Source organism: Cherax quadricarinatus, chromosome 11, assembly GCF_038502225.1.
Source record: "Cherax quadricarinatus isolate ZL_2023a chromosome 11, ASM3850222v1, whole genome shotgun sequence".
NCBI classification, from domain to species: domain Eukaryota; kingdom Metazoa; phylum Arthropoda; class Malacostraca; order Decapoda; family Parastacidae; genus Cherax; species Cherax quadricarinatus.
In genome coordinates this window covers 2,939,278-2,966,913 of record NC_091302.1, presented here as the reverse complement: position 1 = coordinate 2,966,913, position 27,636 = coordinate 2,939,278, and the positions used below count along the sequence as shown (strand labels likewise).

Here is a 27,636-nt window from a genome sequence, read left to right as displayed (position 1 = left end):
ATGGTTAGTAGCTTGTGGAGCCCCATGGTTAGTAGCTTGTGGAGCCCCATGGTTAACAGCTTGTGGAGCCCCATGGTTAACAGCTTGTGGAGCCCCATGGTTAACAGCTTGTGGAGCCCCATGGTTAACAGCTTGTGGAGCTCCATGGTTAACAGCTTGTGGAGCCCCATGGTTAACAACTTGTGGAGCCCCATGGTTAACAGCTTGTGAAGCCCCATGGTTAACAGCTTGTGGAGCCCCATGGTTAACAGCTTGTGGAGCCCCATGGTTAACAGCTTGTGGAGCCCCATGGTTAGTAGCTTGTGGAGCCCCATGGTTAACAGCTTGTGGAGCCCCATGGTTAACAGCTTGTGGAGCCCCATGGTTAACAGCTTGTGGAGCTCCATGGTTAACAGCTTGTGGAGCCCCATGGTTAACAACTTGTGGAGCCCCATGGTTAACAGCTTGTGGAGCCCCATGGTTAACAGCTTGTGGAGCCCCATGGTTAACAGCTTGTGGAGCCCCATGTTTAGCAACTTGTGGAGCCCCAGGGTTAACAGCTTGTGGAGCCCCATGGTTAGCAACTTGTGGAGCACCATGGTTAGTAGCTTGTGGAGCCCCATGGTTAGTAGCTTGTGGAGCCTCATGGTTAACAGCTTGTGGAGCCCCATGGTTAACAGCTTGTGGAGCTCCATGGTTAGCAACTTGTGAAGCCTCATGGTTAACAACTTGTGGAGCCCCATGGTTAGTAGCTTGTGGAGCCCAATGGTTAGTAGCTTGTGGATCCCCATGGTTAACAGCTTGTGGAGCCCCATGGTTAACAGCTTGTGGAGCCCCATGGTTAGCAACTTGTGGAGCCCCATGGTTAACAGCTTGTGGAGCCCCATGGTTAGCAACTTGTGGAGCCCCATGGTTAGCAGCTTGTGGAGCCCCATGGTTAGTAGCTTGTGGAGCCCCATGGTTAGCAGCTTGTGGAGCCCCATGGTTAGCAACTTGTGGAGCCCCATGGTTAGCAACTTGTGGAGCCCCATGGTTAGTAGCTTGTGGAGCCCCATGGTTAGTAGCTTGTGGAGTCCCATGGTTAGCAGCTTGTGGAGCCCCATGGTTAGTAGCTTGTGGAGCCCCATATTTAACAGCTTGTGGAGCCCCATGGTTAACAGCTTGTGGAGCCCCATGGTTAGTAGCCTGTGGAGCCCCATGGTTAGTAGCTTGTGGAGCCGCATGGTTAGTAGCTTGTGGAGCCCCATGGTTAGTAGCTTGTGGAGCCCCATGGTTAGCTTGTGGAGCCCCATGGTTAGCAGCTTGTGGAGCCCCATGGTTAGTAGCTTGTGGAGCCCCATGGTTAGTAGCTTGTGGAGCCCCATGGTTAGTAGCTTGTGGAGCCCCATGGTTAGTAGCTTCTGGAGCCCCATGGTTAGTAGCTTGTGGAGCCCCATGGTTAGTAGCTTCTGGAGCCCCATGGTTAGCAGCTTGTGGAGCCCCATGGTTAGCAGCTTGTGGAGCCCCATGGTTAGCTTGTGGAGCTCCATGAGTAGTAGCTTGTGGAGCCCCATGGTTAGCAACTTGTGTTGGGGGCCCCTGCCAAGGACAAGCAGTTTGTGGGGGCCCCATAGTTAGCAACTTGTGGTTTGGGGCCCCTGCCAATGACAAGCAGTTTGTGGGGGCCCCATGGTTAGCAACTTGTGGTTGGGGCCCCTGCCAAGGGCAAGTAGTTTGAGGGGCCCCATAGTTAGCAACTTGTGGTTTGGGGCCCCTGCCAAGGACAAGCAGTTTGTGGGGCCCCCATGGTTAGCAACTTGTGGGGACCCCATGATTAGCAACTTGTGGGGACCCCATGGTTAGCAACTTGTGGGGACCCCATGGTTAGCAACTTGTGGGGATGCCATGGTTAGCAACTTGTGGGGGCCCCATGGTTATCAACTTGTGGGGGGCCCTTGGTTAGCAACTTGTGGGGGGCCCATGGTTAGCAACTTGTGGGGGGCCCATGGTTAGCAACTTGTGGGGTCCCCATGGTTAGCAACTTGTTGGGGCCCCATGGTTAGCAACTTATGGGGGCCCCATGGTTGGCAACTTATGGGGGCCCCATGGTTAGCAACTTGTGGGGGGCCCATGGTTAGCAACTTGTGGGGGGCCCATGGTTAGCAACTTGTGGAGGCCATATGGTTAGCAGCTTGTGGGGGCCCCATGGTTAGCAACTTGTGGGGGCCCCATGGTTAGCAGCTTGTGGGGGGCGCATGGTTAGCAACTTGTGGTTTGGGGCCCCTGCCAAGGACAAGCAGTTTGTGGGGGCCCCATCATTAGCAACTTGTGGGGACCCCATGGTTAGCAACTTGTGGGGGCCCCATGGTTATCAACTTGTGGGGGCCAAATGGTTTGCAACTTGTGGGGACCCCATGGTTAGCAACTTGTGGGGGCCCCATGGTTAGCAACTTGTGGTGGCCCCATGGTTAGCAACCTTTGCCCCATGGTTAGCAGCTTGTGGGGGCCCCATGCTTAGCAACTTGTTGGGGCCCCATGGTTAGCAACTTGTGGGGGCCCCATGGTTAGCAACTTGTGGGGGCCCCATGGTTAGCAACTTGTGGGGTCCACATGGTTAGCAACTTGTGGGGGCCCCATGGTTAGCAACTTATGGGGACCCCATGGTTGGCAACTTGTGGGGGCCCCATGGTTAGCAACTTGTGGGGGCCCCATGGTTAGCAACTTGTGGTTGGGGGACCCTGCCAAGGACAAGCAGTTTGTGGGGCCCCAGGGTTAGCAACTTGTGGTTTGGGGCCCCTGCCAAGGACAAGCGGTTTGTGGGGCCCCCATGGTTAGCAACTTGTGGGGACCCCATGATTAGCAACTTGTGGGGACCCCATGGTTAGCAACTTGTGGGGACTCCATGGTTAGCAACTTGTGGGGGCCCCATGGTTATCAACTTGTGGGGGGCCCATGCTTTGCAACTTGTGGGGGCTTCATGGTTAGCAACTTGTGGGGGCCCCATGGTTAGCAGCTTGTGGGGGGCCCCATGGTTAGCAACTTGTGGGGGGCCCATGGTTAGCAACTTGTGGGGGGCCCCATGGTTAGCAACTTGTGGGGGGCCCATGGTTAGCAACTTGTGGAGGGCCCATGGTTAGCAACAAGTGGAGGGCCCATGGTTAGCAACATGTGGTTTGGGGCCCCTGCCAAGGACAAGCAGTTTGTGGGGGCCCCATCATTAGCAACTTGTGGGGTCCTTATGGTTATCAACTTGTGGGGGCCCCATGGTTTGCAACGTGTGGGGTCCCCATGGTTATCAACTTGTGGGGGGCCCCATGGTTTGGAACGTGTGGGGTCCCCATGGTTAGCAACTTGTGGGGGCCCCATGGTTAGCAACTTGTTGGGGCCCCATGGTTAGCAACTTGTGGGGGCCCCATGGTTAGCAACTTGTGGGGGCCCCATAGTTAGCAACTTGTTGGGGCCCCATGGTTAGCAACTTGTGTGGGGCCCCATGGTTAGCAACTTGTGGGGGCCCCATGGTTAGCAACTTGTGGGGCCCCATGATTAGCAACTTGTGGGGGCCCCATGGTTAGCAACTTGTGGGGGTCCCATTGTTAGCAACTTGTGGGGTCCCCATGGTTAGCAACTTGTGGGGTCCCCATGGTTAGCAACTTGTGGGGGCTCCATGGTTAGCAACTTGTGGGGGGCCCATGGTTATCAACTTGTGGGGGGCCCCATGGTTAGCAACTTGTGGAGGGCCTATGGTTAGCAACTTGTGGTTTGGGACCCCTGCCAAGGACAAGCAGTTTGTGGGGGCCCCATCATTAGCAACTTGTGGGGTCCCCATGGTTATCAACTTGTGGGGGCCCCATGGTTTGCAACGTGTGGGGTCCCCATGGTTAGCAACTTGTGGGGGCCCCATGGTTAGCAGCTTGTGGGGGCCCCATGGTTAGCAACTTGTTGGGGCCCCATGGTTAGCAACTTGTGTGGGACCCCATGGTTAGCAACTTGTGGGGGCCCCATGGTTAGCAACTTGTTGGGGCCCCATGGTTAGCAACTTGTGTGGGGCCCCATGGTTAGCAACTTGTGGGGGCCTCATGGTTAGCAACTTGTGGGGGCCCCATGGTTAGCTTGTGGGGGCACCATGGCTAGCAACTTGTTGGGGCCCCATGGTTAGCAACTTGTGGGGGCCCCATGGTTAGCAACTTGTGGGGGCCCCATGGTTAGCAACTTGTGGGGGCCCCATGGTTAGCAGCTTGTTGGGGCCCCATGGTTAGCAACTTGTTGGGGCCCCATGGTTAGCAACTTGTGTGGGGCCCCATGGTTAGCAACTTGTGGGGGCCCCATGGTTAGCAACTTGTGTGGGGCTCCATGGTTAGCAACTTGTGGGGGCCTCATAGTTAGCAACTTGTGGGGGCCCCATGGTTAGCAACTTGTGGGGGCCCCATGGTTAGCAACTTGTACAGACCCCATGGTTAGAAACTTGTGGGGGCCCCATGGTTAGCAGCTTGTGGGGGCCCCATGGTTAGCAATTTGTTGGGGCCCCATGGTTAGCAACTTGTGGGGGCCCCATGGTTAGCAACTTGTGGGGTCCCCATGGTTAGCAACTTGTGGGGGCCCCATGGTTAGCAACTTGTGGGGTCCCCATGGTTAGCAACTTGTGGGGGCTCCGTGGTTAGCAACTTGTGGGGGCCCCATGGTTAGCAACTTGTGGGGGCCCCATGGTTAGCAACTTGTGGGGGACCCATGGTTAGCAACTTGTGGGGGCTTTATGGTTAGCAACTTGTGGGGGCCTTATGGTTAGCAACTTGTGGGGTTCCCATGGTTAGCAACTTGTGGGGGCCCCATGGTTAGCAACTTGTGGGGTCCTCATGGTTAGCAACTTGTGGGGTCCTCATGGTTAGCAACTTGTGGGGGCCCCATGGTTAGCAACTTGTGGGTCCCCATGGTTAGCAACTTGTGGGGGCCCCATTGTTAGCAACTTGTGGGGTCCCCATGGTTAGCAACTTGTGGGGTCCCCATGGTTAGCAACTTGTGGGGGCCCCATGGTTAACAACTTGTGGGGGCCCCATGGTTAGCGACTTGTGGGGGCCCCATGGTTAGCAACTTGTTGGGGCCCCATGGTTAGCAACTTGTGGGGGCCCCATGGTTAGCAACTTTTGGGGCCCCATGGTTAGCAACTTGTGGGGTCCCCATGTTAGCAACCTGTGGGGTCCCCATGGTTAGCAACTTGTGGGGGCCCCATCATTAGCAACTTGTGGGGTCCCCATGGTTAGCAACTTTTGGGGGCCCCATGGTTAGCAACTTTTGGGGGCCCCATGGTTAGCAACTTGTGGGGTCCCCATGTTAGCAACCTGTGGGGGCCCCATGGTTAGCAACTTGTGGGGGCCCCATGGTTAGCAACTTGTGGGGGCCCCATAGTTAGTAACAAAGCTTCGTTACTAATAAACATACTCTTGTTTTAATACAATATGTCATTGTTTTCCTTGAGATAACACAAACTTATTTGAAAAGTAAAACACATGGTTTATTGAGGAAACATTTCACCTAAGCGGTAGGCTTCTTCAGTCAGATACATAGGCAGCAGTAGTCATTAAATGAAGATGATGTAATCAGTCCATCAGCCTTGGATAAAAAGTATTTGAGGTGATCAGTCCCTCAGTCTGGAGAAGAGTTCAGCTCCATGGTAGGCACTACTGTGCCTACCCTGTACAGGAGTGCCTACCATATTTATGGGGCTGAGAGAGAGAGAGAGAGAGAGAATGAGAGAGAATGAGAGAGAGAGAGAGAGAGAGAATGAGAATGAGAATGAGAATGAGAATGAGCATATTAACGCCAAGAATTTGTTTCTAACAGATTGTAGCACGAGAGGCCCGGGAAGGTGGTGCTGCCAGCGCACCAATCACCCTCACTGTGGTTCTTAATGATGTCAACGACAACCCGCCACGACTACCAGTGTATCCTCCTGTGTCGGTCCAGGCTGGGGCAGCTCGCAGAATCATTGCACAGGTTCCTCTTTTATAATTTTTTTTATCAACAAACTGGCCATCTCCCACCAAGGTGGGGTGACCCCGAAGAAAGAAGAAATACTTTTGCCATCGCTCACACCATCACTGTCTTGCCAGAGGGCTGCTGATACTACAGTTCAAAACTGCAAATACTGTAACCATTTTAATTTGTATATTCATGGAGAAGCACTAAACTTATAGGGGTCATTCAGTGTCTGGGGAAATGGGAGGTAATCAGATTTGATCCAAGGAAGGGGAGGGTAGCTCCAGTTCATTGGGTGAAGAGCCTTTCAGTAGAATCAAGGTAATCCCTGGAGATAGATAAAGAGAAAATGAATATTTTTCTTAATTTAGTCTCAAGATATTGAGTACCTCAGGTTAGGTTCCAGGCTACTGTAGGGCCTCAAGCAGCAGGTTAGGCTCCGGGCTACTGTAGGGCCTCAAGCAGCAGGTTAGGTTCCAGGCTACTGTAGGGCCTCAAGCAGCAGGTTAGGTTCCAGGCTACTGTAGGGCCTCAAGCAGCAGGTTAGGCTCCGGGCTACTGTAGGGCCTCAAGCAGCAGGTTAGGTTCCAGGCTACTGTAGGGCCTCAAGCAGCAGGTTAGGATCTGGGCTACTGTAGGGCCTCAAGCAAGCAGGTTAGATTCCAGGCTACTGTAGGGCGTCAAGCAGCAGGTTAGGCTCCAGGCTACTGTAGGGCCTCAAGCAGCAGGTTAGGTTCCAGGTTACTGTAGGGCCTCAAGCAGCAGGTTAGGTTCTAGGCTACTGTAGGGCCTCAAGCAGCAGGTTAGGCTCTGGGCTACTGTAGGGCCTCAAGCAGCAGGTTAGATTCCAGGCTAGGGCCTCAAGCAGCAGGTTAGGCTCCGGGCTACTGTAGGGCCTCGCTTATTCAGCAGGCTAGGCTCTGGACTAGTATTGTAGGACCTCTTATACAGCAGATTAGGTTCTGAACTATGGTAAGGTCCTGCTTATACAGCAGGTTAGGTTCTAGGCTACTGTAAGGCCCGGTTTATACAGCAGGCTAGGTTCCGAGCAGTGGCAGCTCATAGGTAAAATTAGTGGAGGTGCTGCTTCAGAAAATTTTTAGCCATTGTTTTAACATTGTGTAAAATGAAACAAGCATATAAAGGATTTTTGTAATTTTTTCATGTACTAAAGGATGGCTACTGACATTAAGCTTAAGGATTATATAATGTACAAGTATAAAGGAAGAATTAAAGAAAAAAGACTCATTATATTGAATGTTATCGATAATATTGAGTGAAAATAGGGGGTGCTGCAGTTCCACAGTGCTTATACACGAGCCGCTACTGGTTCCAAGCTACTGTAGGGCCTCGCTTATACAGCAGGTGAGATTCCAGGCTACTGTAGGGCCCGGTTTATACAGCAGGTTAGGTTCTGGGCAACTGTAGTGCCTGGTTTATACAGCAGGTTAGCTTCCAGGCTATTGAAGGGCCCAGTTTACACAGCAGGTTAGGTTTTGGGCTACTGTAGAGCCCGGTTTATGTAACAGGTTAAGTTCTGGGCTACTGTGAGTTCAGTTTATACAGCAGGTTAGGTTCCTGGCTACTGTTGGGCCCTGCTTATACAGCAGATTAGGTTCCAGGCTACTGTAGGGCCCCACTTATATGGCAGGTTAGGTTCCAGGCTACTGTAGGACCCTGCTTGTACAGCAGGTTAGGTTTGAGGGTACTGCTGTAAAGCGAAAATCGCTCGAAAATGAATATAGCCTTTTTTTTCACTTTCACATACATATAAAAGCCTGATATACTCTTGTACATTCCCTTCTTTGCCTCCATTGATAACATTTTTTTTTGTCTCCACATACCTCAATGCACCACTCGCCTTGTTTCCTTCATCCCTCATAAACCCATCTGCTGACAAGTCAGTTCCCAAATATCTGAAAACATTCACTTCTTCCATACTCCCTCCCTTCAATGAGATATCCAATTTTTCTTTATCTAAATCGTTTGATACCTTACTCTTATTTATGTTCACTTTCAACTCTGTACCTTTACCCACCCTCACAAACTCATCCACTAACCTTTGCAACTCTTCTTTAGAATCTCCCAAAAGCACAGTATCATCAGCAAACAGCAACTGTCCGCTCAGATTTTGTATTTGATTCCCCATAATTTAATCCCACCCCTATCCCCAACACCCTACCATTTACTTCTTTTACAACCCCATCTATAAATACTATGTTAAACTACCATGGTGACATTTCACATAGCTGTCTAAGACCCTTTACTGGGAAGTAGTCTCCCTCTCTCCTACACACCCTAAGCTGAGTCTCACTATCCTCATAAACTCTTTACAGCATTTAGTAACTTACTACCTATTCCATACACTTGCAACATTTGCCACATTGCTTCCCTATCCACTCTATCATATGAAATGTAAACTTCCCTACCTTTATCTAAATACTGTTCACTTTTATGTTTCAATGTAAACACTTGATCTACACATCCTCTACCCATTTTAGAGCTTCCTCCATCTGCAATCCTGCTCTCTGTCTTACCTCTAATTCTTTCAATAATAACCCTACCATACACTTTACCTGGTGTACTCAGTAAACTTCCCCAATAATTTTTACAATCTCTTTTGTCCCCCTTCCCTTTATATAAAGGAACTACACATGCTTTCTACCAATCCCCAGGTACCTTCCCCTCTTTCATACATTTATTAAACAAATATACCAACCACTCCAACACTATATCCCTTCAGCCCCCCTGCTTTTAACATTTCTGTCATGATCCTGTAAGTTCCAACTGCTTTACCCCCTTTCATCAGCTGTTTCCTAGCAGGGCAAGGTGAACCAAAAAAGAAAGAAAAGCTTTCTTTGCAGAGGCATTCAGATATAACAGTTTAGATGTCGCTCCAAACAGCCAATATCCCAAACACCTTTTTTAAAGTGCAGGCATTGTCCTTCCCACATCCAGGACTCAAGTCCAGCTAACTGGTTTCCCTTAATCCCTTCAGAAAATATTACCCTGCTTAAACCCTAACTGCTCATCAGGTCCCAAATACCATTTGTCTCCATTCACTCCTCTAACACGCTCACACATGTCTGCTGTAAGTTCAAGCCCCTTGCACACAAAACCTCCTTTACCACCCCTTTATCCTTTCCTAGGACTACCCCTACCCCTCCTCCCTTCCACTATAGATTTATACATCCTCCAAGTCATCCTATTTTGCTAGAAGCACTCTAAATGACCAATCTACCTCAGTAACCCTTCTTCAGCCCTCTACACACACACACACACACACACTACACACACACACCACACACACTACGCACACTACACACACTACAAAGAGGCCTGAACAGGCTGGACACGTGGTCCAACAACTGGCTTCTCGGATTCAACTCTGCCAAATGCAAAGTCACGAAGATTGGGGAAGGGAAAAGAAGACCACAGACAGAGTATAGGCTAGGTGGACAAAGACTGCAAACCTCACTCAAGGAGAAAGATCTTGGGGTGACCATAACACCTAGCACATCTCCTGAGGCACACATCAACCAGATAACTACTGCAGCATATGGGGCACCTGGCAAACCTGAGAATAGTGTTCCGATACCTTAGTAAAGAATCGTTCAAGACACTGTACACTGTATACGTAAGGCCCATACTAGAATATGCAGCACCAGTTCGGAACCCACACCTAGTCAAGCACATCGAGAAATTAGAGAAAGTACAAAGGTTTGCAACAAGGCTAGTTCCACAGCTCAGGGGAGTGTCCTATGAAGAAAGGTTGAGGAAAATCGGACTGATGACACTGGAGGACAGGAGGATCAGGGGAGACATGATAATGACATACAAAATACTGTGTGGAATAGACAAGCTGGACAGAGACAGGACGTTCCAGAGAGGGGACACAGAAACAAGGGGTCACAATTGGAAGCTGAAGACTCAGACGAGTCACAGGGATGTTAGGAAGTACTTTTTCAGTCACAGAGTCGTCAGGAAGTGGAATAGCATAGCAAGTGATGTAGTGGAGGCAGGAACCATACATAGCTTTAAGATGTGGTATGACAAAGCTCAGGAAGCAGAGAGAGAGAGGACCTAGTAGTGATCAGTGAAGAGGCAGGGCCAGGAGCTGAGTCTCGACCCCTGCAACCACAATTAGGTGAGTACACACATTACACGCCCTAGACACACTACACACGCACTACACACACTGCACACACACTACACATGCACTACACACACACTACACATGCACTACACACACACTACACATGCACTACACATTCACTACACACACACTACACACACACTACACACACACTACACACACACACACACACACACTACACACACACTACACACACACTACACACACACACTACACACACTACACACACTACACACACACACACACACTATACACACACACACACTATACACACACACACACTATACACACACACACACACACACACTATACACACACACACACACACTATACACACACACACACTATACACACACACACACACTATACACACACACACACACACACACACACACACACACACACACACACACACACACACACACACACACACACACACACACACACACACACACACACACACACACACACACACACACTACACACACACACACACACTACACACACACTACACACACACACACACACACACACTACACACACACTACACACACACTACACACACACACACACACACACACACACACACACACAGACAAACACACACACACACACACACACACACACACACACACACACACACACACACACGCTACACACACACACACACGCTACACACACACACACACCACACACACACACACTACACACACACACACACACACACACACACACACACACACACACACACACACACACACACACACACACACACACACACACACACTACACACACGCACACTACACACACACACACTACACACACACACACTACACACTACACACTACACACACACACACACACACACACACACACACACACACACACACACACACACACACACACACACACACACACACTACACACACACACACTACACACACACACACTACACACACACACTACACACACACACACACACACACACACACACACACGCAAACACACACACGCACATACACAGACACACACACATACACACACACACACACACACTACACACACACTACACACACACTACACACACTCACACACTACACACACACACACACACACACACACACACTACACACACACACTACACACACACACACACTACACACACACTACACACACACACACACACACACACACACACACACACACACACACACACACACACACACACACACACACACACACACACACACACACACACACACAATACACACACAATACACACACACTACGCACACACACTACACACACACACTACACACACACACACACACACACACACACACACACACACACATACACACACACACACTACACACACAACACACACACACACACACACACACACACTATACACACTATACACACACACACACACACACACACACACACACACACACACACACACACACACACACACACACACACACACACACACACACACACTACACACACACACACACTACACACTACACACACAATACACACTACACACACACACACAGTGAAGAGGCGGGGCCAGGAGCTCGGACTCGACCCCCGCAACCTCAACTAGGTGAGTACAACTAGGTGAGTACACACACACACACACACACACACACACACACACACACACACACACACACACACACACACACACATACACACACACACACACACACTACACACACACTACACACTACACACTACACACTACACACTACACACTACACACTACACACACACACACACACACACACACACACACACACACACACACACACACACACACACACACACACACACACAGAAGTGTCCCTGTTTGCAGATGATGTGAAGTTAATGAGGAGAATTAAATCTGATGAGGACCAGGCAGGACTTCAAAGAGACCTGGACAGACTGGACACCTGGTCCAGCAAATGTCTTCTCGAATTTAATCCTGCCAAATGCAAAGTTATGAAGATAGGGGAAGGGCACAGAAGACCACAGACAGAGTATAGGCTAGGTGGCCAAAGACTGCAAACCTCACTCAAGGAGAAAGATCTTGGGGCGAGTATAACACCGAGCATGTCTCCGGAAGCACACATCAATCAGATAACTGCTGCAGCATATGGGCGCCTGGCAAACCTGAGAACAGCATTCCGATACCTTAGTAAGGAATCATTCAAGACACTGTACACCGTGTATGTCAGGCCCATACTGGAGTATGCAGCACCTGTTTGGAACCAGCACTTGATAAAGCACATCAAGAAACTAGAGAAAGTACAAAGGTTTGTGACAAGGTTAGTTCCAGAGCTAAGGGGAATGTCCTATGAAGAAAGATTAAGGGAAATCGGCCTGATGACACTGGAGGACAGGAGGGTCAGGGGAGACATGATAACGACATATAAAATACTGCGTGGAATAGACAAGGTGGACAAAGACAGGATGTTCCAGGGAGGGGACACAGAAACAGGAGGCCACAATTGGAAGTTGAAGACACAAATGAGTCAGAGAGATATTAGGAAGTATTTCTTCAGTCATAGAGTTGTAAGGCAGTGGAATAGCCTAGAAAATGACATAGTGGAGGCAGGAACCATACACAGTTTTAAGACGAGGTTTGATAAAGCTCATGGAGCGGGGAGAGAGAGGGCCCAGTAGCAACTGGTGAAGAGGCAGGGCCAGGAGCTAAGACTCGACCCCTGCAACCACAAATAGGTGAGTACACACACACACACACACACACACACACACACACACACACACACACACACACACACACACACACACACACACACACACACACACACATACATACATACACACACACACACACACACACACACACACACACACACACACACACACACTACACACACACTACACACACACTACACACACACTACACACACACACTAAAAACACACACTAAACACACACACTACACACACACACTAAACACACACTACACACACACACTAAACACACACACTACACACACACTACACACACACTACACACACACACTACACACACACACTACACACACACACTACACACACACACACTACACACACACACTACACACACACACTACACACACACACTACACACACACACGCATGAAGTACTAAACTACAGACCAGTGTCACTGACATGTATAGTATGCAAAATCATGGAGAAGATTATCAGGAGAAGAGTGGTGGAACACCTAGAAAGGAATGATCTCATCAACAGCAGCCAACATGGTTTCAGGGATGGGAAATCCTGTGTCACAAACCTACTGGAGTTCTATGACATGGTGACAGCAGTAAGACAAGAGAGAGAGGGGTGGGTGAATTGCATATTCTTGGACTGCAAGAAGGTGTTTGACACAGCTCCACACAAGAGATTAGTGCAAAAATTGGAGGACCAAGCAGGGATAACAGGGAAGGCACTACAATGGATTAGGGAATACTTGTCAGGAAGACAGCAGCGAGTCATGGTACATGGCGAGGTGTCAGAGTGGGCACCTGTGACCAGCGGGGTCCCACAGGGGTCAGTCCTAGGACCAGTGCTGTTTCTGATATTTGTGAACGACATGACGGAAGGAGTAGACTCTGAGGTGTCCCTGTTTGCAGATGACGTGAAGTTGATGAGAAGAATTCACTAGATCGAAGACCAGGCAGAACTACAAAGGGGTCTGTACAGGCTGCAGACCTGGTCCAGCAATTGGCTCCTGGAGTTCAATCCCACCAAGTGCAAAGTCATGAAGATTGGGGAAGGGCAAAGAAGACCGCAGACGGAGTACAGTCTAGGGGGCCTGAGACTACAAACCTCACTCAAGGAAAAAGATCTTGGGGTGAGTATAACACCAGGCACATCTCCTGAAGCGCACATAAGGAATCGTTCAGGACCCTGTACACCGTGTATGTTAGGCCCATATTGGAGTATGCGGCACCAGTTTGGAACCCATACCTAGCCAAGCATGTAAAGAAACTAGAGAAAGTGCAAAGGTTTGCAACAAGACTAGTCCCAGAGCTAAGAGGTATGTCCTACAAGGAGAGGTTAAGGGAAATCAACCTGACGACACTGGAGGACAGGAGAGATAGGGGGGACATGATAACGACTTACAAAATACTGAGAGGAATTGGCAAGGTGGACAAAGACAGGATGTTCCAGAGACTGGACACAGCAACACGGGGTCACAGTTGGAAGCTGAAGACACAGATGAATCACAGGGATGTTAGGAAGTATTTCTTCAGCTACAGAGTAGTCAGGAAGTGGAATAGTTTAGGAAGCGATGTAGTGGAGGCAGGATCCATACATAGCTTTAAGCAGAGGTACGATAAAGCTCATGGTTCAGGGAGAGTGACCTAGTAGCGACCAGTGAAAAGACGTGGCCAGGAGCTTGGACTCGACCCCTGCAACCTCAACTAGGTGAGTACACACACTACACACACTAAACACACACACACACTACACACACTACACACACACTACACACACACTACACACACACTACACACACACTACACACACACTACACACACACTACACACACACTACACACACACTTCACACACACTACACACACACTACACACACACTACACACACTACACACACTACACACACACTACACACACACTACACACACACTACACACACACTACACACACACACACTACACACACACTACACACACTACACACACTACACACACACACTACACACACACACTACACACACACACTACACACACACACTACACACACTACACACACACACTACACACACACACTACACACACACACTACACACACTACACACGCTCTCAGTCTCTCTCTGTCTCTCTCTCATATAGTACATATACATATTCACCTATTACTGGTTGCAGGGTCAAGTCATGGCTTCTGATCCTGCCTCTTTATTAGTTACCACTAGGTCCACTCTCCCCCTCTAAGTCTACATAGTTTCCATGGATATACACAGCAGACTATGAGCAGCTCTCAGCTATTTTGTAAGAGGTTTTTATCAAGTTACAAAATACCCAGAACTCACCACGTGGAGGTGGCTGCTCCTCGAGCTCCTTTTTATATATTACTTGTTGTACCTAAATAAAGTTCCTTGTTTTGAAATGAAAGAAAATTGTTTTTTAAATTAAAAAAAAAATAGATATTCTTATATTTAAATAAAAAATAAAAATCATTCCGACTTCACTTTTGGTGCTCAACTCGGGTCTCGGCCTCTGACGGATTCTTGGCCTCTGATGAATTCTCAGCCTCTGTTGGGGTCTCAGCCTCTGATGGGGTCTCGGCCTCTGATGGGGTCTTGGTTTCTGATTGGGTCTCTGCCTCTGATTGGGTCTCGGCCTCTGACTGGGTCTTGACCTCTGATTTGGTCTCGGCCTCTGATTTGGTCTTGGCCTCTGAAGGGGTCTCGGCCTCTGACGGGGTCTCGGCCTCTGACGGGGTCTCGGCCTCTGACGGGGTCTCGGCCTCTGACGGGGTCTCGGCCTCTGACGGGATCTTGGCCTCTGACAGGGTCGTGGCCTCTGATGGGGTCTTGGCCTCTTATGGATTCTCGGCTTCTGATAGGGTCTCGGCCTCTGATGGGGTCTCGGCCTCTGATGGGGTCTCGGCCTCTGATTGGGTCTCGGCCTCTGATTGGGTCTCGGGCTCTGATGGGGTCTTGACCTCTGATTGGGTCTTGGCCTCTGATTTAGTCCCGGCCTCTGATTTGGTCTTGGCCTCTGAAGGGGTCTCTGCCTCTGATGGGGTCTCGGCCTCTGATGGGGTCTCGGCCTCTGATGGGGTCTTGGCCTCTATCAGGGTCTTGGCCTCTGCCAGGGTCTTGACCTCTGACAGGGTCTTGGCCTCTGATGGGGTCTCGGCTTCTGATAGGGTCTCGGCCTCTGATGGGGTCTTGGCCTCTGATGGGGTCTTTGTCTCTGATGGAGTCTTGGCCTCTGATGGGGTCTCGACTTCTGAGGGAATCCCGGCCTCTGATGGGGTCTCGGCCTCCGATGGGGTCTCGGCCTCTGATGGGGTCTCGGCCTCTGATGGGGTCTCGGCCTCCGATGGGGTCTCGGCCTCCGATGGGGTCTCGGCCTCCGATGGGGTCTCGGCCTCCGATGGGGTCTCGGCCTCCGATGGGGTCTCGGCCTCCGATGGGGTCTCGGCCTCCGATGGGGTCTCGGCCTCTGATGGGGTCTCGGCCTCTGATGGGGTCTCGGCCTCTGATGGGGTCTCGGCCTCTGATGGGGTCTCGGCCTCTGATGGGGTCTCGGCCTCTGATGGGGTCTCGGCCTCTGATGGGGTCTCGGCCTCTGATGGGGTCTCGGCCTCTGATGGGGTCTCGGCCTCTGATGGGGTCTCGGCTTCTGATAGGGTCTCGGCCTCTGATGGGGTCTTGGCCTCTGACGGGGTCTTCGTCTCTGATGGAGTCTTGGCCTCTGATGGGGTCTCGACTTCTGAGGGAATCCCGGCCTCTGATGGGGTCTCGGCCTTTGATGGGGTCTCGGCCTCCGATGGGGTCTCGGCCTCCGATGGGGTCTCGGCCTCCGATGGGGTCTCGGCCTCCGATGGGGTCTCGGCCTCTGATGGGGTCTCGGCCTCTGATGGGGTCTCGGCCTCTGATGGGGTCTCGGCCTCTGATGGGGTCTCGGTCTCTGATGGGGTCTCGGCCTCTGATGGGGTCTCGGCCTCTGATGGGGTCTTGGCCTCTGGTAGGGTCTCGGCCTCTGATGGGGTCTTTGCCTCTTATGGATTGTTGGCCTCTGATGGATTGTCGGCCTGTGATGGGGTCTTGGCCTCTTATGGATTGTTGGCCTTTGATCAGATCTTGGCCTCTGATGGATTGTTGGCCTCTGATGGGGTCTTGGCCTTTGAAGGCTCGTCGGTCACTGATGGATTGTTGGCCTCTGATGGGAGTCTTGGCCTCTGATGGGGTCTTGGCCTGTGATGAGATTTTGACCTGTGATAAGGTCTTGGCCTTTGATGAGGTCTTGGTCTCTGATAAGGTCTTGTCCTGTGATGGGGTCTTGGCTGCTGATGGGGTCTTGTTCTCTGATGGGGTCTTGGAATCTGATGGTGTCTTTGCCTCTGATGGGGTCTTGGCCTGTGGTGGGGTCTTGGCCTGTGGTGGGGTCTTGGCCTGTGGTGGGGTCTTGGCTTGTGTTGGGGTCTTGGCCTCTGATGGGGTCTTGGCCTGTGGTGGGGTCTTGGCCTTTGATGGGGTCTTGGCGTCTGTTTCTGGCGAGTCGTACACAGAAACATTGTCACAGGTCCTTCCTGAAGTCTGGTTGAGGCTGTCAGCAACTGGTTGGCTTTTCATTGATTTAAAAGGAGTTATAACAAATTCTAACCATTCAATAACCTCCTGTATAGTTGGCCTTTTGAACCACTGACAATGCATCATTTTATCTATCAGGTTTAGTAAGACTGGAGGCCAGTCTATTTTCTTCTTGCACAGGTAATGTGCAAACTGTTTAGCCATGAGATGGCCCAAGGAATAAACATCACCTTGTGGTGTGCAAGGGTCACCAAAAAAAACTTCTGGAGCATAGTGTGGAAACCTGGCATGGTCGTCCTCAGTGTGAACCCATCCCATGCGACATCCTTTCCTTTTGGCGTGACCCAAATCTATGATATTTACCTCGAGGAGGCCCTCTTCAGGCTCATTGAGGAGTATATTATCTCCCTTTAAATCATTGTGAATGTATCCATGTGCATGGATCTCCTGGAGATCTTTGGCCACTTGGATAAATATCAAAATTAACACATGTAGGGAAAGATTTTGACTGTGTTTTATATAGTCGTGTAGGGTAGTGACTCCCCTGAAGGAAATTACCATTGCGGGGAAGTTGCTACAGAAGCATTTTAATAGAGGAGCTCCACCAGCTCCTTTCAAAACACTCAGAATCTTCGCCTCCTCTTCATAGGCTCGTGCATTCTCTAGGCATTTGCCCAGTTTCAAGCAGGCATACTCACCGTTAAAAGCAACCTTATACACGGTCCCGCTAACACCAGAACCCAGCCGGGATCTGCATTCTAGTTCGCACAAGATGAACATTTCATCATATGTGAAAACTAAATCCTCAAATCCCTTGTACATTTTTGAAGTGTATTTTTCTATTTCTTCTTATAAATATTACTAGACTTGAGTACTGTACTTGCTTTACAAGAACTGTTAATCTACAATGTATTATAATATCAAGGCTAATAAAGTGGTGATTATATCACAAACGCCAGAAATATAGTTAATTTGGAATTCCAAACAAAATATCTCTCAAAGAGTATTATTATTAATATACTTATATAGAAGTATTAAATGTTAGAGAGATAACAATATTACTGAGTGATACTGATGAGGTAATATTTTTATCACAAATACCAGAAATATAGTCAATTTGGAACTCCAAAAATATTATTATTATTATTATTATCTAAGGAAATGCTAAATACCTGTGTGATAGTAATATTTTTACATTTCTTTTCTTCTTCTCATTATTATTATTATTATTATTATTATTATTATTATTATTATTATTATTATTATTATTATTATTATTATTGTGGGATGTTTGAATGATGTGCATAGATGTTGTGTGAATGATAAGAGATGATTGTGGATGTTATGAATGAGAAGAAGCTGGATGTTCTGGCTTTAAGACAAGTGAAACAAAGATGAAAGTGATGAGAGAGTTTCAGTGGTGAGAAGTAAATGGAATTAGGTCAGGGGTTTCAAAAATATTATTTTTATTATTAAATAAAGTAGTGGTAAATACTAGTAAGGTAGTAATATTACTGTATGATACAGCTGCTGTAGTGTTGCTACAGTGAAAGCACTGAAAAGACTGTGGTAGTGGTGGTAGAGGTGGTTGTAGTTCTGGTGGTGGTGATAGTAGTGAAGTGATGGTCAGTGATGACTGTGTTGGTCGTGACAGTGATAATGGTTGTGGAAGTGGTGGTCGTTGTAGTTCTGGTTGTGGTGATAGTAGTAAAGTGATGGTCAGTGATGACTGTGTTGGTCGTGAAAGTGATAATGGTTGTGGAAGTAGTGGTGGTAGTGGTGGTTGTAGTTCTGGTGGTGGTGATAGTAACAGTGGTGGTCAGTGATGGTTGTGTTGGTTGTGACAGTGATAATGGATGTGGAAGTGGTGGTGGTTGTAGTTCTGGTGGTGGTGTCAATTCCCATTTTGAATTTGATTCCCCATAATTTAATCCCACCCCTCTCCTGAACACCCTAGCATTTACTTCTTTTACAACCCCATCTATAAATATATTAAACAACCATGGTGACATTACACATTCCTGTCTAAGACCTACTTTTACCGGGAAGTAGTCTCCCTCTCTTCTACATACCCTAACCTGAGCCTCACTATCCTCATAAAAACTCTTTACAGCATTTAGTAACATACCACCTATTCCATATACTTGCAACATCTGCCACATTGCTCCCCTATCCAGTCTATCATATGCCTTTTCTAAATCCATAAATGCAATAAACACTTCCCTACCTTTATCTAAATACTGTTCACATATATGCTTCAATGTAAACACTTGATGTACACATCCTGTACCCACTCTGAAACCTCCTTGCTCATCCGCAATCCTCCATTCTGTCTTACCTCTAATTCTTTCAATAATAACCCTACCGTACACTTTTCCTGGTATACTCAATAAACTTATTCTTCTATAATTTTTCCAATCTCTTTTGTCCCCCTTCCCTTTATATAAAGGGACTATACATGCTCTCTGCCAATCCCTAGGTACCTTCCCCTCTTTCATACATTTATTAAACAAAAGTACCAACCACTCCAACACTATATCCCCCCCTGCTTTTAACATTTCTGTCATAATCCCATCAGTTCCAGCTGCTTTACCCCCTTTCATTCTACATACTGCCTCTTGTACCTCCCCCACACTTACATTCTGCTCTTCTTCACTCCTAAAAGATGGTATACCTCCCTGGCCAGTGCATGAAATTACCGCCTCCCCTTTTTCCTCAACATTTAAAAGTTCCTCAAAATATTCTCGCCATCTACCTAATACCTCCCTCTCCCCATCTACTAACTCCCCTACTCTGTTTTTAACTGACAATCCATAAGTTTCCTAGGCTTTCGTAACTTTTTTAACTCACTCCAAAATTTTTTATTATTTTCATTAAAATTTCTTGACAGTGCCTCTCCCACTCTATCATTTGCTCTCCTTTTGCACTCTCTCACCACTCTCTTCACCTTTGTTTTACTCTCCATATACTCTGCTCTTCTTATAACACTTCTGTTTTGTAAAAACCTCTCATAAGCTAACTTTTTCTCTTTTATCACACCCTTTACTTCATCATTCCACCAATCACTCCTCTTTCCTCCTGCCCCCACCCTCCTATAACCACAAACTTCTGCCCCACATTCTAATACTGCATTTTTAAAACTCATCCAACCCTCTTCAACCCCCCCACTACTTATCTTTGCACTAGCCCACCTTTCTGCCAATAGTCGCTTATATCTCACCCGAACTTCCTCCTCCCTTAGTTTATATTTATTTATTTATTTATTAACAATTTGAGCATACATACAGAGGTACAAAAAAATACAGATAAGAGCAGCATGCCAAAGCCACTTATACTATGCATAGCATTTCGGGCTGGCTTAAAATTAACTAAGCAATGATGAAATCAGTGATAAAACATTATTGTAAACAGATTACTATAAAGCACAAATGAGTATTACAAAGACAGGTCATATGGTTGCATGCATTGTTGTACATTCAGTCATATGGAGTATTCTGTTAGGTAGTGTATTTAAAAAATAATAAAGTTAGATTGGGTTTTAGGTTTAACATTTATGTGATATAATTGTGAGAAACATTTAAGATATACAATTTATAAGGTTCAGTTATTCAGTATTTATTTGGTTTTGGGTGAGTAAGTGATCTTTGAGAAGAGACTTGAATTTATAAACAGGTAGTGTTTCTTTTATATTTACAGGTAATGAATTCCAGATTTTAGGGCCTTTTATGTGCATTGAGTTTTTGCATAGTGTGAGATGGACACGAGGAACATCAAAGAGTGATCTGTGCCTTGTGTTATGGTCATGTGTTCTGTTGAGGTTGGCAAGGAGATGTTTGAGGGGAGGGTTAATATCAGTGTTAAGTGTTCTATGTATGTAATAGGTGCAGTAATAAGTATGGATGTTTTGTATGGTGAGTAGGTTTAATGTATTGAATATTGGTGGAGTGTGTTGCCTGTAGTGAGAATTTGTTATCATTCTAACTGCAGCCTTTTGTTGGGTAATTAGTGGTCTGAGATGGTTAATTGTTGTTGAGCCCCATGCACAAATTCCATAGGTGAGATAGGGGTAAATAAGAGAGTGATATAGGGCCAGGAGGGCTGACTGTGGAACATAGTACCGTATCTTCGATAGTATGCCTACAGTCTTGGAAATTTTCTTAGAAATTTGTTGTATATGTGTATGAAATTTGAGTCTATTATCAAGGTGGATTCCTAAGAATTTTCCCTCTGTTAGCTTTGTGATAGGTGATCCGTTTATCATTATGTTAAGAGGGACATCTGTAGCTCTGTTACCAAACTGAATGAAGTAGGTTTTGTCAATGTTTAGTGTAAGTTTGTTAGTCCTCATCCAGGTAGATATTTTCTGTAATTCAGTATTTACAGTATTGGCTAGCGTGACTGGGCTCGGGTGAGAGAAGACGTATGTAGTGTCATCTGCAAATAGTGTGGGTTTGAGTAATTGCGAAGCATTTGGAAGGTCATTTATGTATAGGAGAAAGAGAAGAGGGCCAAGGACACTTCCCTGTGGGACACCAACTGTAATTGGTTGCGCAGAAGAGTTTGCCCCATTTGCGTACACATATTGGCTTCTGTTGCTGAGGTATGACTTGAGGTAGTTGAGGGAGTGCCCTCTTATACCATAGTGTGACAATTTTACGTGGAGCAAGTCATGGTCAACTGTATCAAAAGCTTTACGTAAGTCAATGAAGATCCCCAGTGGGACTTCTTTTTTCTCTATTGCAGTGTATATATGTTCTAGCATGTGTATAATAGCATCATTAGTATTTTTATTAGGCCTGAATCCAAATTGGCAGGGGTTGAGTATGTTTTGGGAGATAAGGTAGGAGTAGATTCGTTTATGAATTAATTTTTCGAAGATTTTTGAGAGAGGGTGTAAGTTGGATATTGGCCTATAGTTATTCAACTCAGTTTGGTCTCCTCCTTTGTGGATCGGGGTGACCCTTGCTATTTTGAGTACTGTAGGGAAGGTGGAGGATTCTATGGATTTGTTAAAGAGTGTTGCAATGATTGGTGATAGCACTTGTGACAGTTTTTTGTATATAAAGGGTGGTAAGGTATTTAAATCTCCTGCCTTGTTTTTTAGTGCGTTGATAATAAGGGAGACTTCGTATGGGTTAGTTGGAGCTAGGAACAGTGTGTTCGGGTAGTTGCCGGTGAGGTAGTCATTTGGTGGGGTATCTGAGCTTGGGATTTTATTGGCAAGGTTTTGTCCTATAGTGGAGAAGAAATCATTGAGTCTGTTTGCTGTTTCTGTTGGTGGGAGTTGGGGTTCATCTGATTTTGCTAATTTTATTTCGCTATTTCGTGATATCTTTTTTGTTCCCAGAATTTCTGATAGGGTTTTCCAGGTCTTTTTTATATCACCTCGTAAGTTGGATAATCTGTTCTCATAATACAATTTTTTTGCCCTTCTTATCAGGCTGGTTAGGATTGACGAGTAACGTTTTGTTTGGTCTCTGGTTATGTGACCCATTCTGTACTGTTTTTCATATTGGTGTTTTGTATTTATGGATTTGAGAATGCTGGGTGTTAGCCAGGGACTGTTCAGTCTCTTAGCTGTCATCTGTTTAGTTTTTTTAGGGCAGTGCTTGTTATAGAGGTATTGGGTCTTTTTTAGAAAATTATTAATACATTCGTCAATATCTGTATAGATTTCTAGCTCAGTGTGCCAATCAATGTTTGCTACTGCTGTTGTGAAGTTATTAATGGCTGCCTCATTGTGAAGTCTGAAGGTGACTTTAGTAGTGTCTTGGGGTAGTTTACCAAGAGTTGTTATGAGGAAAGTAGGGTAGTGGTCTGTGGTATTATCTGTAATTATGCCTGATTTTAAAGGGGATATGGTGTTGGTCCAGATGTGGTCAAGTAGGGAAACACTAGTCTCTGTAACTCTTGTAGGTTTTGTTACTGTTGGTAGTAACATACAGTTACTCATTGTGTTTGTGAATTCAGTAATGTGTGGGTCCTGGTCTTGCAGGAGATTTATATTGAAGTCACCTGAGAGTAGTAAGTGATCTTTGTTCATGCGTGCATCAGTTATCATACTTCCTAGGTTTTGACTAAATTGGCTAATGTTTGACTGTGGAACTCTGTAGATGTTTATCAATGTGAGAGGTTTTTGTAGGTATTTGGATTTGAATTTAGCTATTATATATTCCCCATGTTCATCCCTTGTGCAAGTATTAGTGATACATTCTAGTTGGTCTGAGTAGTATATGGCTGTGCCACCCCCTTGTTGGTCTGGCCTACAGTTGTGTATGGCTGTGTAACCAGGAATGGCATAGACATCTGTACTATCAGGCTTTAGCCAGGTTTCAGTTAGTGTAATGATGGACATATTGGCATGTAAGGAATTTAGTAATGCTATGAGGTCATCGTAATGCTTGCTTAAAGATCTGATATTGTAGTTATGTTGTTGTTGGCTCTGAGAAGTGCCTTTGATTGTTCTGCTGTGTAGTAATTACAGTAACTGTTTGATTCATTTAAGTCATTCAATAAGAGGTTGGTATCAGGATCAATGCTTGTAATCATAAGATTTGTAGTGAATCTATAGTTAGAATTAAGTATAAAACAAAGTAAATAGTCTTAAGCTAAAAAATAGCACCTGAATTATTTAACAAATGTAAAATAATGAGCTAAGGTAGTTTTTTTTTTTTTTTAAGCTAAAATAAAGGAGACAATATAAAAGGGACTAATACAAATAAAGTGATGATCAAATAATGGAGCTTGGGAATATGATAGTAGGTAGTACTATAAAGGTAATTTTTTAAAGTTAGAATTATAGTATAAAATTATAATATAAAAGGGACTAATATAGGCTGTCGTGAACAATAAAGTGGTAATCAAATAAATGAGCTTTGGAATATAATGGCAAAATTGTGAACTTATTCTACTTTAGCACCTGAGAATAGCACCTTGATTATTTTAACAATTGTGAATATATAAACTAGGGTAGTTATATAAAGCTAAAATAAAGGAGAAAATATATAAGGGACTAAAATTAAGTAATGGTAAACAAAGTTAAATGGACAGATGGTAGGAATTATAATATAAACTTATAATATAAAAATACAATTTGAAATGGTACTTGCAATTGCACTAGAGTCTGGTATAGGTTGTTGACAAGATCAAGGTTATAACTAGATTTAAATTGACAAAATAAAATTCACAATTAAAGTACCAAAAGAATAATAGTAAAAAAATAACAATGGTAATGTCTTGGTTATAATATGATAGTAAGATGGTAGACAGGTACCCAGGTACACAGGTACACAGGTACAAAGGATAATATAAAGGTTGGGGTTGAATATACAAACTTGAAAATTTGGCAACAAAATGTTATGGGAAGTATAAGATAATGTTTAATGTACAAAAGTAAAATTGACTGGTAGTAAATATGGTGTTTAATAAAATTTTAGTAAGTAATAATGATTACAAAAAAGTGAAAAAGTAATGTTTATTTCATTCAATATTGCACTGGTAGTTATACTTGGTTATATGGCAGTACAAGGTAATTAAGAGTAATCTAAGATAGTAAATGTGGTATTAAAACAGGTAAAGGTAATTAGACAAGTAATGGTTATTAAATGTCAAAAATGTTAAGAGTAAATTGAAATTTTAGTAAAAATGATAATTATTAATTTTAGTAAGTAATATCAATTGATAGTATTTAAAAAAATATGAGGTAGTAATATGGACAGAGAAAGTATCAATTCAGCTAATGTTTAAGCGAACAATAGTAAATAACAAAATCACATAAGGTGACTTATGCTTACTAGTAAAATCACAAAATGAGGTAGTTGATTATTTAATTACTAAGAGATTGCACAATGAAATTTGAACAATAATGGAGCAAAACATATACTACACTACGTAGGCTTTTAAGTTGGACATTGTTTAGTTATTCTCTGTAAGATTAGTATCCCTGAGAAATCGTGATAGATCATTCTCGTTCGTGATTGTGTACAGTTGACCTACATTTGTTTTCCTAACAAGAATTTTCCCATCCCGTGTATACACGTTTATACACTTTTATTTCCCTCCTACTTGTTGTTGCCAGCTTCCTCTTGTCCCATCTACCTCTTACTCTAACTGTAGCTACAACTAAATAATGATCTGATATATCAGTTGCCCCTCTATAAACATGTACATCCTGGAGCCTACCCAGTAACCTTTTATCCACCAATACATAATCTAACAAACTACTTTCATTACGTGCTACATCATACCTTGTATATTTATTTATCCTCTTTTTCATAAAATATGTATTACTTATTACCAAATCTCTTTCTACACATAGCTCAATTAAAGGCTCCCCATTTACATTTACCCCTGGCACCCCAAATTTACCTACTACTCCCTCCACAACATTTTTACCCACTTTAGCACACCTTCTTTACCAAAGGGCTGGCACTAGGAGCTTTCATTGGGCCCATGGTGGCATATTTAGCAGTTGCAAGCACAAAAAACAATGAATCATTATGAAATGTGTTGTATGAACCCATGGGGTGATGGTCACATGCTGGTAAACAATGGCAGACTGAGTGTGAATAGTGCGGGAGACTGGCTTTGTGTGTGCGCTGACGGGCAGACGCGTACCAGAAGGTCGTCAAATCATGAGTCCAATCATGAACCACGAAGCTAAATTTTGCCAAAAATCTTGCCAAAAGTCGGATTTCACGAAAGTCGCGGCCGCCAAATGGCAGGGGTCCACTGTACTCTGATAATTTTACTTATGTGCACCTGTACCTAAATGAACTTACACACTGTGTTGGCATGCAGGTAAACATAAAAATCACTAAGAGTGTCCCTCTAGTATTGATGCCGTAGATAAAATAGAAGTAATACGAGTGAAATGGCTAAGAATTTGGTCTTCTGGAATAATGTAATTGGCCTAAATGGGAGTCAAAGTTGGCAAAATTGCCGATGTGTAAATATCGCTAATGCAGCAAAATTTGCGAGAGCATAATTTCATCAATTTTCCATCAAATTTCGTACTTTTTGTTTTATTACCGCAGAAAAAGATTCTTTACTATTTCAAAAGAAAAAAAAATATTTTTTTTTTTTTAAATTTTGGATCCTGTGGACAAGACGTAGATCTACAGCTTAGTAAAGCACAGTTTATTTCTTCATAAAGGTTACAATGTGTAATTACAATTTTGATTTGCTAAGTACAAAGATAGCCACTATCATGCCGAGGCATTTCGGGCAAACTAATCCTAATACATAGTAACTAATTAAAACTAGATAAGATAATAGTACATAGTAACTATTCAGTGGACCCTCGCCTAACGATATTAATCCATTCCTGAGAGCTCAACGTTAGGCGAAATTATCGTTAGCCGAATTAATTTTCCCCATAAGAAATAAAGGAAATCAAATTAATCCGTTCCTGACACCCCAAAGTATGAAAAAAAAAAATTTTACCTTATGAAATATTAATTTTAATACACACAAACTGAAGAAGACATGTACAATTACATGACATTTACCTTTATTGAAGATCTGGTGATGATTGATGGGATGGGAGGAGGGGAGAGTGTGGATGGTGTTAATGTTTAGAATGGGAATCCCCTTCCATTAGGACTTGAGATGTCAAGTTCTTTTCTGGGTTTACTTCCCTTCTTTTAATGCCACTAGGACCAGCTTGAGAGTCACTGGACCTCTGCCGCACAGCATATCTGTCCATAGCGGCCTGTACCTCTTGTTCCTTTATGACATTCCTAAAGTGTTTCACAACATTGCCAGTGTAATAGTCACCAGCACGGCTTGCAATAGCTGTGTTAGTTTAATATGTTTATTATGCACCCCATACCCATCCTGTGGGCGGTAGTCAAAAGATTACAGAGGTACATAATGGGTCCAGGGACTGGGCCTCAAAGTTTTGATAGCTGAGCAAGTTACAGAGGTAATGAATTCACAATTTACAAAGGTAATGAACTCACAATTTACAAAGGTAATGAACTCCAGGTAGGTCTAGCCACAATCATGACAAGTTACAAAGGTATTTACAGATTACAGAGGTACACAATGGGTCCAGGGACCGGGCTCCAAAGTTTTGATGGCTGAACTAGGTACAAGGTAATGAACTCACAAGTTACAAAGGTAATGAACTCACAAGGTACAATAGCTGTGTGAGGGTGATTTTCATCAAAAAAGGTTTGCACTTTCAGCCACATTACACACATTTCCTTAATCTTTGAAGTAGGCAACTTCCTCAATTTCATTATCCCCTCCTCCGGAGC

At 45.4% G+C, this 27,636-nt stretch overlaps 1 protein-coding gene across 1 annotated transcript in view; it reads left to right on the top strand.

Annotated features, from left to right (window-relative positions):
• The window catches only part of LOC128687667 (cadherin-99C), a 302,830-nt gene that overhangs the window by 169,265 nt on the left and 105,929 nt on the right, over positions 1–27,636 (top strand). The window contains exon 12 of the mRNA XM_053775248.2: positions 5,794–5,946. Coding sequence (XP_053631223.2) covers positions 5,794–5,946 — 153 coding nt within the window. The remainder of the gene's footprint in view (positions 1–5,793; positions 5,947–27,636) is intronic.